Raw genomic sequence first — 14042 nt, forward strand, 5'->3', positions numbered from 1 at the left:
AGGAACTTTAATTAATGAGGGTAACACATGACAGTAAACACTGATGGACTAGTAAACAAGCAACGACGGAATTTTATTTCTCTTTCTGAGCTTGGCCACGGTCTCTTGAAATTCAGCTTCAGGAGGGTTCGCCTACATTTGACAAAGTAAGTGGGTATGAGTAATCGCTATTAAGACAAAAAAAACTCCTTTAACTGAAGACGTTTTGGCGCAGACTGTAATCTATTCAACGCTAAAAGCCCCGGCTGGAGATGAAATACCACGACCTCAAAAACGGAATCAAGCCACCAATATTGTCAACTTAGAACTCGCAGGACAGCTGGGAGAGTATTAGTTAAAGTACAGAGTTCAAAGTTTATTGAGAGATTCTGCAAAGTATTCAAGGACACAGACAAAAACATTAGCCCGAAAAATAGCTAGAGCTAATCTAGGCGGGTAGTGGGGAGACTGTTTACAGAGTAAATTAGTAGTAAGTTTTACATAATTAATAAGCCCAGCATCTTTCTACTCACTAGAGTTACTCAAAAGACGGAGAGACAAGAAAAACGTGTTTGCAGTGTACGAACATGCGCTCTATTTGAGAACGGAAAAGATGCCTGTGAAGTTTTCGACATCCAGTTATAAACTATGACCTCGCCTTTACCACACCCCATATCTAAATCAATGGTCGTTGCAGTGGATGATCTTGTATTCCACTCGACCCATTCCCACATATCGCGTATGTAACAATCACAAAGTAGGTGCAGTCATAACCGATTTAATACAACAGGAATTCTGGAAAGGTTCACTACAATGTACAACCAAAGAACATGTTTGCAATGTGAATGCGATAGATCACAAAATGGATTTTAGAAGGGCTCTAATATAGTATACCTGGTACCTTGCCATTCGTCAAGTCGACTCCAGATCTCTGGACTAGAAGCGCCTTATATGAAGGGAAATTGCGCCATGCTTTTCAGGGTAACTTTTATTGTTTTTCATTGTACATTTACACGATAACAACACAATTAAAGTATATGAACTACTAGGGGTATTAACTGAAGGTCCTTTTACTTGGAAATGTCAGAACTGGATACAACGAAGAGACTCTCCAAATGCTGTAAGCTTACTCAAAAGATATTCAGTGAAACGAAGTTAGCTATTCCAAATTGACTGTTGTAGTTGTTTTGGTGTGACATTAAGCAACGTTAGCATTTTGGTCACAGCTACGACATAGGGTCCAAGTAGTGTTTTTTTTTTCACTGTTAACAACCTTTCACATGTAACGTCTTTTTTGTTATAGTCTGTTAAACGTGCTGGCCCTCAAGAAAATTAAACATATTTATCCTTGGCAATGACTTCAACATCTGCAGGTGAAAACTCTGTCATCATCTCCTCCTCGACATTTTCTAGTGACCAGTCATGTGTTACAATCTCTAAAGCTTCCCATTCCGCCTATAAGAAAGTACACGAACAACATTAGAAAGCTGGTTAAAAACCTCAAGTTACCATTCATTATTGTTAAAAGATAAAAAACGAGAAAGATGAAAAATGTTCGTAATGCTTATGTTTTGAGTAAAACGTTATTAAAGGAATTTTATTTGGTGCTTGGGATTTATTACAGATTACTACGTTTACAAATATACTATGCGTGTAATGGAGAAAAAATATCATAAAATCAATTTGGCTCTTTTCCTGGGTGTTAAAATCCCCCACAATGAAAATGATCGATCGTTATTCTCTCCTCGTGACAGGAGAGGTTAGTTTTTTAAGGCACTTGAACTTCGACTGTAATTCATTGCTTCAGGAATCCCAACAATTAGGCCATTTCCGGGTTTCCCCGGGCCTCTGTATGAAAACGAGGTTAAGTGCTCGGGCCGTTTGATATGGAAATGATTTTTAATTCTCCTGCAAATAAAACTCATTTTCACAAGAAAGGTTGTGCACTTAGCCTCATTTTGAAAGAGAGGGTTTTTGGAACTCCGAAGTGGCCTATTTCGATATACACGACTTAGACTACTGCCACAGAAAATACAAATTACCATACAAATATTCACAATGCCATCAAAGTAAGAAGAGAAAAAATAATACAGCAATATCATGATACAGACATTAGTATTACATGCAATTGTTCATAAACTATAGACTTAACAGTAAAGTGTGAGGTATATGAAATTTAATAGAAGGAAGCGTATTGTTTAATTTACACTTACAGATAAACAATTTAGTTGCCAGAATCAGATGATTGGGAATGAAAAATCATCTCCAGTGTTAAAAACTCCATACAAAATATGCATTGTTGTAAAAGATTGTAGTGTAACCTCACATTCACGAAACCAAGAGCAAAGAATTTCCCAAAAAGTATCCATCACATTACAATGAAACATTAAATGTTCAATGGATTCCACTTCTCTTTTGCAAAATGTACATAACGGCGAGTCAAACGTGTACAAAACGACGAAAATCAAGGGCCTACCTCGATTGGAGACAAATTCAGCTATTTTCAAAACGTGATCACAACGGCACTTTATTTCAGTCATCGCCGAAAATAAACCGCATACTAATCAAGTGACAATTACTCTCTTATTCAATTCTCATTTGCATACAATGAAAGTTGACAAGAATCGACGAACAGACCAATAAAGTGGAGGTGCCCACTTTAACCTTGTGTATAGATTCACGAGGTAAAAGGCAGACATTTTTTTCTATCCTTCTCTGTTAGGAGCAGAATAAGTTTTGAAGTCACTATCTTGGGGTGTGTCACTTTGAAGGTCCCTCCCCTCCCTGATCTTTGCCATTTGACCTCTGCAACGCTCCTTTGGCAAGGTTTTTTTCGTCACCCCAAATCTCCACCTACATCCAGTAAATGTTGTCACAAATAACTACATGAAACATCATTGTCCCAGTCGATTGCTGGGTTCGAAAGACCCGCGCTAACTTGATTTCCTATGGTCAGCGATAATTGGGAAGAGAACACATTGCCCGTGGGGACAGAGATGGAAAAAATACATTTCCTACTTAACGCTTTCCTTCCGCAGCAACCTCTCCCCACCCTTTTAACATGTTGAGAACAGTCTTCATGAGACACGTCAAAAATAATTTGTGCATACCTTGAATGCTTTGCTGGGATCTTGTGGCATCTGCATCTGCATTTGCATCTGCTCCTGCATGACACGGGTTTGATCTGCAGCTAAAGATACAAATAAAATGCAAACATAATTACTACAGGTAGTCCTATAAAGATGGATAATGAACTTAACTGCAGTTGCACTGTGTGTGATGCGCAAGCGTATCCAATGGGTTGTTTTAGAAAAGGGGGACATCAGCCCTCCTTTCTAGGAGTTATTTAGTCCCTACAAAGTTTACCAGCAAGATCTATTTACATGTACTTCATTTCTCTTCAGGACTTTCGTTTTAACATTAACTTGTAACTGAGGCTTCTATCATGGCCATCTGGCCCTAGCAGTATAGGGAGCTTGATGCCCAATGAGAACATAAAAAAAGCAACAACAACTCTGCACTTGAACCCCCCTTTTTTGTATATTTCTTTGCCTTCGATGCACGACTACAACGTGAAAATGCCTAACTTCACGTTTTATGGAGGACGTTAACAACATACGACGAAATTTTCTCTTTGTTCTGAACTTAGATGTTGTTATCAAGAATTCAACTCCAGGAGTATTTGCCTACATATTAAGAGCAACAAAAGAGGGAATGATTAGTGTCAGGGGCGACAAAATTGGCTGGAAAAACGCTAGAAGTTCCACTAAACAACTACAGCAAGAAAATGCTAAAAAATGCCACACAACAACAAACAACAACAAAAAACTTGTGGACTGAATCTTCGGCCATGATGTAGTACGCTGGGCTGCTGACTGTTTAGGGGTCAAGCTATTTTTTTCTGTTAAAAACAAATGCGGTCAGTTTGACACACCGCAAACGGGGATCTTGAAGCACTACTCTACTCGAAGTCACTGGAGGCCTGCTGTTAAGGGAGGTACTCAGGTGAGTGAGGAGAGCGGAGAGAGAGCAGGCGGCTGAGAGCAGCATCAGTACCAAAAGAGCCAACAATTGCAACAAAGCCTGTCGATCCAGAATCAGACTGTACAGCCACAGCAGGCGCTGCAACTCAACCACTGACTAAACCTTGGCGCTGATTCCATTGTCTCTCGAGACAGATGGATGCCAACAGTAACAACAACTCGGGAGTGGGATTTTGAATTCCGCATAACTACCAAGTGTTTGTGTGAACTGTATCAAGGCTTTTTTTTCAGATCACGTTTACCTAAAATGACTATTGCAGTAATTAGAGCCTTTTATATGCAATGTAAGGAAATGACTTAACGACACCATTAAGATAAAAAGTACACACCATTATCTTGACCCAACACCAATGCATACATGCTCCTCAGTCCAAACACATTAATGAAATACCAAGACACTGAACTAACCCTGAAACACAAAATACACCAGAGAGCATGAAACATATTCCATACTTTTAGATAAATCTCTTTACACAAGTGTACAAGTAAGCAGCGGCAGGGCTGTCACTAAGAGGCAGGAGCCGGGGATTTCCCCCAGCTACTATAAGCATTGCTGTTCCCCCAACTACTTTCATAGGAAACACAAGTACAATAGAAACCAAAGAACTTCCTACAATGTTCTAATCTTGAGGTTGCAGGAGTGAATCCTATGGAGGTCAAAAATTTTTTATTTGTCTCATGTTGTCCTCTAATTCCCTTTACTGGGGTTAACTCTCAGTGGGGATTTTGGGTTTTTTTGCCCTTGAAGTTTCACTGCATTTAACCCATTCTCACCTTGACTGCCCATAAGTACCCATGGTACGTAAAGAATGCTGTGCCACATAGAAGTGAGTTGCAAATGATGGAAAAGTGATGGCTCAGAAATTATTATTGTCTATTCCATCATTTGCAACTCACTGCTATGGAGCACAGCACTCTACAAGTACCATGGGCACTTATGTGCAGTCAAGGTGAGAATGGCTTAAATGTAGTCAAAAAATCTTAAGAAGATGCACTGAGCATTTCTCACAGGAATAATTTTCACAAAACAGATACAGTGTAGTTGGGTGTCCATGATTTCAACATGGAATTTTCCTAATAACCATTTCACTTAAAATCAAGTCAATGAGAGAATGGCAGTAAAATTAAAATTACTGCTAAAAATGGTGATACAATGTCTAAACAGCATACCATGAAGCATCCAGAGTTGTAAGATCAATTCCTCTCTGCAGCATGGCTTTGAACCGCAAAGTTAGTGGAAATGGAACTTTGGCTATAAGTAAAGTAAAATGAAGTTAATTTTTGGGCTACGGGAAAACCTCCATGTTTGACCATCTCTTGTAAGCGACCACCTCCCACAAGCGGCCACTTTTTCAAAACACCAATATTTTCCCAGTCAAATCCTTATAATCAGAACCTCTTGTAAACAACCACCTCCTCATAAGCAGCCACAACCACTTTACTGATCTGACAGTTTGATTATTTTCCATTGTTTTTAACCTCTTGGAGTGATCACTTGACACATGATGTGGTCTCTGCTGTTCTACAGTGTTTAGGTAATAACAAGAACAGCATGAAACTATTCTTAAACATAACTTAGGGGGTAATTACATGAGACCGGGACGAACTCAGGTTGGTATGAATCTGTAATTTTTGCAGTTGTTTACATGAGACTGGGACAAAACGCTTCATTGATTACATGAGACTGGTACAAACTCAAAAACAGAAGATTCTTGTAGCTATATAACTTTCTTAAGTCGATTATTCAACATATTATTCACTAACTGCCCTAACTGGTACACAATTTATGCCAATTAAGACAGTAAGGAGAGAACCATAGATTTCACAGCTCCGAGAAAATAATAAATTGTAAACTTTATCTAACGTTCATCTGGTGGCAAAAGCACAGCATCTCAAAATTGGTCCAATCCCTCACATTAACCGAAACATATATTCAATTGAAGCCACTTCCAAGTCTTGTTTACAGTTATTCATAGCAGCATTCTTAATTTGCTAAAAAAACAAAAATGATGGAGCCATATGAAGAAACATGCTATTTATGGACCCAGTCTGAGATTCGTTTCTGTTTTACATGAGAACAGTATAGTCTCAGACCAGTACAAAAATAACTTGTGTCAGGTCAGAGACCGACACGAAGTCAGACCGCTCTGAGTTCGTTTTTAGGCCAGTCCCACGTAAATGCATAAAAAGAATGTATGGAGAGCGATACGAACTCATACCGGCCCGAGTTCGTCCTGGTCTCATGTAATTACTCCCTTAGAAACAGGCCATTTTTGCGATGCTTCCTTAATTAACTTTGACAATCCCATTAAACGATTAAAATACAACAGCCCTTATTTGCACAAGAAAACAACAAACTGAAAAATTCCGGTAGTTGTAGTAAAATGAAGTCATTATGCATTATTGTCCTATTGCATGCACTAAATTGTATTCCAAAAATTAGTTGCGTTGGGACCTCTTCTCCGAAGAGACCCCTTGTTTGTCAACTCTCGCACACAACCACCTCCTATAAGTGACTACTAAATCGTCTCATTTTGGGTGGTCCCTTATTGGAAGTTTGACTGTTGCTAAGTGCAGCCAAGGTCCAGACTGTAACTAAGTATCAGCCAAGATACCAAGTGTCAGCAAGACTGTACTTACGTATCAGCCATAAGTCCAGAAACATCTGCATGCTAATAAACATAGAACTGAGGCTTGTAATTACTTAGCAAAACCCTAACAAACTACACAATTTCTACACATTTACTACAGATAGTACTCTCTTGACCTGCTTACTACTGCAAAACAGCTGACATCAACTAATAACTTACTTGTGATGAAACCAGAGTAATGCCAGTTGATCCAGCCACCAATAAGAATCATTGGTAAGACATTTGTGATATTTCCTTTAGCCATGTCCACCATCATTGACGGATCTGTGATAAGGAAAGTATCGTTAGGAATACTTTAAAAATACTTTTAGAGTGGGTGTCAGCATTATAATTGCATGATTTGAAACAATTCCCCTATGGAGACACATTTACCGGAACCTCGAGTTTCTACTTGCAGTCAAGAAACGTTATAATGGGTGGGAGTGATTTTGCTATCAGAAGGTTTTGCTACAGACAGGCATAATTTCATGAACTCCATGAAAGTGGTTTGTGACAGTTGACAGGTCATGCATGTAAAAGTTCTGCTATGTGTCTTAATTCAATGTTTTGGTTTTCATGGCAATACATGCTGCACGTCAAATCCACTCTACTTCTCAAATCTTTTAACAAATTCTTCAAGCGCCATGGGGTTATTATTGAGACGTATAAAACTACACTGCGGGAGATAAGACTGGCATTCAATGGCTAAACGGTGGTGCCATATCCTTTATTCCTTTTTTATTTAATCATTTTAGTATCCTTTCAGTAGGTGAAGGTTGTGTACTTTATTTCCTTATTTAAATGACATGTGCATTTAGTTCATTATTTAACGCATTACATTTTCTTGGCATTGTTTTCCTTCCCATAAACTTTGTCGGTACCATATTTATTCAATTAAACATTTCTGATGTGGCGTTTATTCAAGGGCGGCATTTATTTCGAAATCACTTTTATTAAATCACTGACAACAGTTACTGTATTAAATCCTTTGGGAATACTATGTAATTGAAAGGTTCCAATGTCTCTATTATTTTAAATGTCTGGATGGTGTAAATTACCAAGTTGTAGCAAGGTTTTTCTTATTATCCTCAAATAAATGCCGCATTCTTCTGATGAGATGCGGTGTTTATTGGTCGTTTTGGTCCATCTATGGCGTTTAATCAAATAAATACGGTACCTGTGTTCACATTCTGGGTGGCTCCTTATAAAATGTTCTACAGTAAGTATAGGATTTAATGGGGCTCAAACCAAGAATTATTGTGGAATTGTACACATTTTAGGCATCCTACTGATAAACAGTTACGACTGATAGATATTTTGAGCAGCAACAATTTGCCATCTGTCCTCTTTGAAGTGATCTTACAATAAATAACAGCTGTTAAAAGAGGACTACCTGTGTTGAAATGATGTTTATTTGATTTTAGTACATAGGCCTTGCCCCGTTAATCCTATAGGAAGATCTTGTTCAAACTATATTTTATCAACAGACAGTTTTTTTATTTTTTATCATTGAAGAAGAAGATCCTTGAATGTAGCAACAGTATAAAATTAGAACAGACCTCATTTTGACATTTGAATGAGTGTACTAAGAAAAAAACCTTTTTGCGAAAGTAAAAAGCTTTTGAAGCAGGTTAATGACATCACAAGCAAAACCAACAGCAAGAAAATTAAGTTCTTCATAATTTTACAAACAAAGGAAGACATTCCAACCTGATATGGGATTCTTCACTGGTCCCTTTTTGTCCTGTGTCTTAAAATATCCTTCTTTTTCATCATTGAAGAAATGTCTTCTTGCCTCAAATGACTGTTAACGAATAGCAAATGTTATGTTACACTTTACAAAAGGGGCTGCATTCACAAATCATTTAAGAGAAACTGATTAATTAATGTAAAAGTTAACTACAGGTGTAAATGTAAAACATGACCCATCCTTCCCAGGAGATTTTGCCAAAACTCTCTGTTTGAAGCTAGCTGGTTGAGTCATTGATTTTTCTGGTCTTCATCTGAAGCAGATCCCAAGAATGCTTACATGGCAATTTTCACTAGTTGCTGGAGCCTCTGGAGAACCCTGCGTGGGATTAGCTTTGTAGACCCAATGCAAAAGTGGCTGCTGGATTGATATTCTTTTGTTTAAATTAAAATTAGCTTTACCAGCCTCATTCTTAAGTACAAAATTTGAAAGAATACATAATTTTAAGAGAGGCTAGTCAGGCTAGTTTTAATTTAAACAAAAGAATATTATAATCCAACAGCCATTTTCCCATTGGGTCGATAACATATGAACTGCTAGAATTTCTTAAATGAGACAAGTTACGACAAAACTTGATTGCTTTCACAAAACCCTATTAGCCTAACAGCAGCACAGCATGAACAGTGTACTACTGCTTTGCCACTGGATTTAAAGTGGTGCTATAGATCTGGTTGTTCTTGTATCTACAATCGGCGACAAAATGAGTTGAGATACTTCGTCCAAAAGTGGGCTTTTTTACGTTTTATGAACTTCAAAAGGAGGAAATATAGCTTTCCTCCCCCATCCCCTCCGTGCAATGTTGTGCCCTTGTTCTAGCTACCTATAGAAAACAACAAACACCCCAACTTTGATTGGAGGGGACAGGGGAGGGGTGCGGATTCTTTTGTTCTCCGAAGTCACCCTATTTAAGTATAATGTCTCAACAATTTTTTCGCCGATTGTAGTCTCAGTTTCTTGTCAGCTGTATTGTAGCTATATTTTTTTGTGTTGTAATACTAGTGATTTGTGGTGTCAGGCTGCACGGTTGGCAGCTTGGCTTATTGTAAAATGCGGTCAATGGAACATGAACCCATCAACCCTGTGGGCATCTCTGCGTGATGTACTTTAAACCTCTCACTGTGTCATTGTTAGGTGTTTATCATTAGTTACATAGTATCATTAATTTTGTCTTCACTGTCTGTAGGTGAATACGTTTGCCTATTCTGAATGGCTAAACCAGTGAATGCTACATTCATGTTTCCTTTGCTGTGATACATAGCTTATTGTCAGCACTGTACAATCCTGCTCATTGGCTTAGACCTCGCACATTGTCTAACTATAAATCTGTGGTCAGAAGTTCTGAGTCACAATTTTGCTTATGCTGAGTCAGAAGGGGGGGAGGGGCAACGAGAGGGTGCACATTATAATTGCCTTGATTTATAAATTTTCCATTGCCATGCAGTTTAGTGAGGCTGGGTCTATAAATCAAAAATTTTGAAAATCTGCCTTAAACAGCCTGAAAATACCTCATAAGGGATATATTTTGCATTCTCTCTTAGATTTCTGCTTCTCAATAATGCTTGACTGAAAATAAAACAGAAAGACAAATATAATTAACATTATTCAGAGCATACTGGCTGCAGTATTGAAGAGTATTATATTAAATCAGGGACCGCGGAGCAAGGTGAAAAGTGGGAGGGCTGACAATTGAAAATAATTTTTTCATATTGAAAATCGAAAAAAGGAATAAAATCCTAGTATTTGATTTGTTTCTGTCGCGTGACTTCGCATACTTTTCTGCAGAGCTTACAGACTTTGACGAAGTCCCAGATAACTCTAATAAACGACCAACATCCACGGTCAGTTCAGATTCAATGCGAGAAAAGACGCGATTACAATTTTAGTATACAAATACTGCACTGAAGTGATCTGAAAAATTTCTAACTATGGCCGTTCCCTGTTCAAGTAATGTAATTCTTCTTGCCATCGAATATTTCAGAAAGACAAAATATAAAACTTTTTTCAACTCAAAACACCTACTCACCTTCGTTTGGCTTGAAAAAGCTAGTAATTTTCTTCATTTCGTCTTGGTAAAACTGATAAAAAAACTCTGCCGGAGCTGGAAGTACAAAACACGCTGCCGAACGAAGCGAAGGGGTGGCCAAGGCATGGCGTTTGATCAAGGGATAAGTCGGCCCCAGGGCACAATTACCGCGAAAAGCACAGGAGCCCCACAAAATGCCTGGCGTTTGATATTAAGGAAAATACAGAGAATATAGCGGAATATAGACGGAAAAAAACTTGTTTCAAGTCTTTTTTTATTTTAATTATTTTTCTTTTTAGCGCAAAAAGTGGGGGAGGGGGCGCAAAAAAGTGGTGGGGCCGCGGCCCTACCAGCCCCTCCCCCTCCGCGGTCCCTGTAAATTACTATAATGTGGATGGCACACAACAAAAGCTGATTGAGATTGGACCTGACAACGAAGATGATTGATCACACCACTATAATAAATACATGTATGTCACAATATTAAATTGCAGTGGAACCCCAATTTTATAATCATTGATATTTAACTATATTCCTGATTTAATGATCAACCGCAAAGTTACTGTACATTGTATGGAGCAGAATCCTGATTTAACGATACTCAGTTCACCGATATAAGGATGGAAACCTAGCGAACCAAGATGTAAGAGTACTTTTGGAAAATGATCAATAAACCAAACCATGAATGTGACTACAAATAAACATGGAACAGTACATCCCTTCTACCCTTGTAGAGACTGTCTTTGCTTCTTTTAAAGAAATATAAAACCTTTTAAATACTAAACCTAATTTATTTTCAAAGATTTCAAATGAAATGTGCTTGAACTATTAAGGACAAAAGATTGTTATGATTTGAGTTGAGTAACAGCTTCTACACAAAAGAAGACCCTCAGCTCAGCCGAACAACAATACTTGTCAATTGAAACACAGAACCCAGTTGTTTGAAGGCCAATTTATTAGCACTAACCCACGGCTAAATTTTAACCCGTGTTTCTTTTCATTTTGTTAAAAAGCATTTTCACCGGATAATTTCACTATTAACAGGGTCTGGGAAGGGGATTGTGATCATTCCAGCTCCTTTTTCACAAAAATCCCACATCAACTTTTTTCATCACTTTCCCAAATCCTGTTTTTTTTTTTGCAAATGGCTCAAAAACAGATACATTAAAAAGACTGATGTACAGATTTATTATTGGTATCATTTTAAAGCTTAGGAAGTCTACTTTTCAGAAAAAAAAAATTATGGTGTGCTGATGAAGCCCTGTGAATTATTTGTCTTGAAAAACACAGTAATTTTCCTGGCATTATAGTTTTTTCCCAGTGGCATAAACAACAAGTGTCTTTGTGAAAAATAGTTTGAACTCAATTCGATTGCATAAGCAAAAATAACCTTGAAAATAGTGAACTAAACTCTTCTACTGCACAAAGAATTTGAAATCCCGACTTTACCTAGCATATTTTTCGAAATATTGAAGCTAGTGTTTTTGTCCAAAGTTGTGCACAGGTCATTTTGTGTAACATTTAGTGGTCTTAAATAAGCAAACTTAGAATCCTTGAAAAATTGACACTACGTCCATGACTATTCAACGTACAGATTTATATTTGGTCTCTTTTTAAATAAGCTTAGGAAGTCTACTTTTCAGGAAAAAAAAAAAAATCGTGCACCAATGAAGCCTTCCAAATTATTTTGCTTCAAAGACACCATGAATTTGCCGCGTAATTATTTTTTCTTAATGGCATAAACAGGCAGTGTATTTGGGTAAAATATTTTGAACTTAATTCGTTTGCATGCCAAAAATTACCTTGAAAATGGTGAACCAAACTGTTCTACTGCATAAAGAATTTGAAATACTGACTTGACAAAGCATATTTTTCTTATATTCTCTGTTCCGCATTTCGTCATAGAAGTTACCTTATGGTACCTTATGTTCATCGCTTTGAGATTCATTCTGCCTTGGAACTTTCGTGCGCGGCTTTATTATGTTGACACCTCACGGCCTTGTGTCTTGCAGGGCTGCTCATTAGCAATCATTACCTACGTCAATCTATAGTTTTCTTTCATGGAGAAACCACTGAAAGCTTGCCTGTTTGACTTCACATTTGCCGCTAGAGCGTACAACTTGCCGAATTACCGATAGACAAGCAAAAATAAAAATCCCGCATCGTGGCCCAAGTTTTAGTGAATCTGTTTCCCAGGAAGGAGTCAAATCCCATTTCCTGTCAAGATATTTTGCGTTTTTCCAAATCCCGCTCCGTATTTTGGTCAAACTCCAGATCCTGAAAACACCCTTCCGGACCCTGTATTATTTTTAATTAGCACATCCAATTATCAAATTACAGAAAATAGGAATAAAACTGAATCTGCTTTTAAGCTTGCATATCTGAATTCAAATAATTTTGAAAAATAACCCAGGGCTACCTTAACCCATCTTTGAACAACCCGGCCCTGGACTAATAACATTAGGGGTATAGGATAGTACCTCGAAAGACGCGGGTCTCGGAAAATTTTGGCCCAGTCTCGAAATCTCGGCATTTGAAATAAGCGTCTCCAAATCTTGGTGTCGCTAAAAATTGACTCGTTTCGGAATGTTGAATTTATAATTAGGGCAAAGTAAGTTTAAATACTGTGAATTACAGACGCTGAATATATTACCATTACTAGTGGTAAATAACTAACATGGCACTAATAAATGGAAACTACCGGTACCTTAAACATTTACGCTAATTGACTCAGCAAATATTCATTGCTGCAGATATTCATTGCCACTCCACTTATTCTTAGCTATGAGCTTTACAGGCAATGGCTAAGAACTTTATTAGTACCGTTACTTCGAAATCTTTAGCATCTAGAGTCTTGTACTCGGATTTTCAGAAGTAAAGTCTTGGTCTCGGATTTGATAAAAAAGCCTAAGTCTCAGTCTCGAATTTTTAAACCAGGGTCTCCAGTCTCGCAAAGTCTCGAATGTACCCCTAATATCAAAACTTGCATTTTTCATGACGCCTTCTCAACTGACTCAACTAAATTTTACCTGTGCATGTATTCCTTTTGTCGTTCTCCAGCGTTGAGATTCGCTTTTTTTTGCAAATGGGCAATACGTGAATCAACATTGGGGAGGGCGTAAGTGACAAGTGTTTCAAAAATGGAAAGAGGCTATGGTGGCTTTCTGAGGTGTACGACTACAATGTCGTTTTATCAGTGGTATCTTTTGCTTCCCCTGGATCCTGGACTTACCTGTCAGAAACTTGTGAAAGATCTAATTCCTTCTTAGACTGTAGAAGCATTGAGAGATAATGTCTGATTATTCCTACGAGAAAAGTGATGATCACAATCGGTAAAATAACCCATAGACGGATCGCTGGGTCAAGGAACAGTTCCGCCATGATGGTCAAGACACTTGCTATGCTTTATGGGTAGTCTGAGTACGAAAAGGTCGACGGGCAACCAAGACGTTTCTTTCTGTGAAAATCGTAAAGCAGTGTTCCAGCCCTGATCTGAACCTGCGTTTTAAAGCGAAGATACTCTTTAGACTGTGTGATAATAATGAGGTTGCTTGTTATGGTTAAAAGGGCGCCATATCACGGTAGCCTGAGGACACGAGGCCGCGAGCTTTCACCTT

The 14042-nt window shown here is 38.1% G+C and overlaps 1 protein-coding gene across 1 annotated transcript; it reads right to left on the bottom strand.

Annotated features, from left to right (window-relative positions):
- Nucleotides 1–741: 741 nt before the first annotated feature.
- LOC140947387 (ER membrane protein complex subunit 3-like) lies at nt 742–13841 on the bottom strand. Its single transcript, XM_073396469.1, has 8 exons — nt 13658–13841; nt 9908–9965; nt 8363–8456; nt 6833–6937; nt 5193–5274; nt 4352–4431; nt 3090–3169; nt 742–1434 (listed from the first exon to the last, which is right to left on the bottom strand). The coding sequence occupies exons 1-8, from the start codon at nt 13804–13806 to the stop codon at nt 1312–1314; spliced, it is 771 nt and encodes a 256-aa protein (XP_073252570.1). The 5' UTR covers nt 13807–13841; the 3' UTR covers nt 742–1311.
- Between the last annotated feature and the right edge of the window lie 201 nt (nt 13842–14042).

This window comes from Porites lutea, chromosome 9, assembly GCF_958299795.1.
Source record: "Porites lutea chromosome 9, jaPorLute2.1, whole genome shotgun sequence".
Classification (NCBI taxonomy): Eukaryota; Metazoa; Cnidaria; class Anthozoa; order Scleractinia; family Poritidae; genus Porites; species Porites lutea.

Excerpts from the sequence above, each read along its gene's own strand:
- LOC140947387 (XM_073396469.1), bottom strand. The coding sequence starts at position 13,806 with ATGGCGGAACTGTTCCTTGACCCAGCGATCCGTCTATGGGTTATTTTA. Across the intron at positions 9,966-13,657 it reads CTTTCACAAGTTTCTGACAG|TCAAGCATTATTGAGAAGCA; the intron begins GTAAGTCCAGGA and ends TTTTATTTTCAG. Across the intron at positions 4,432-5,192 it reads ACAACTCTGGATGCTTCATG|GGTTAGTTCAGTGTCTTGGT; the intron begins GTATGCTGTTTA and ends TTTGTGTTTCAG.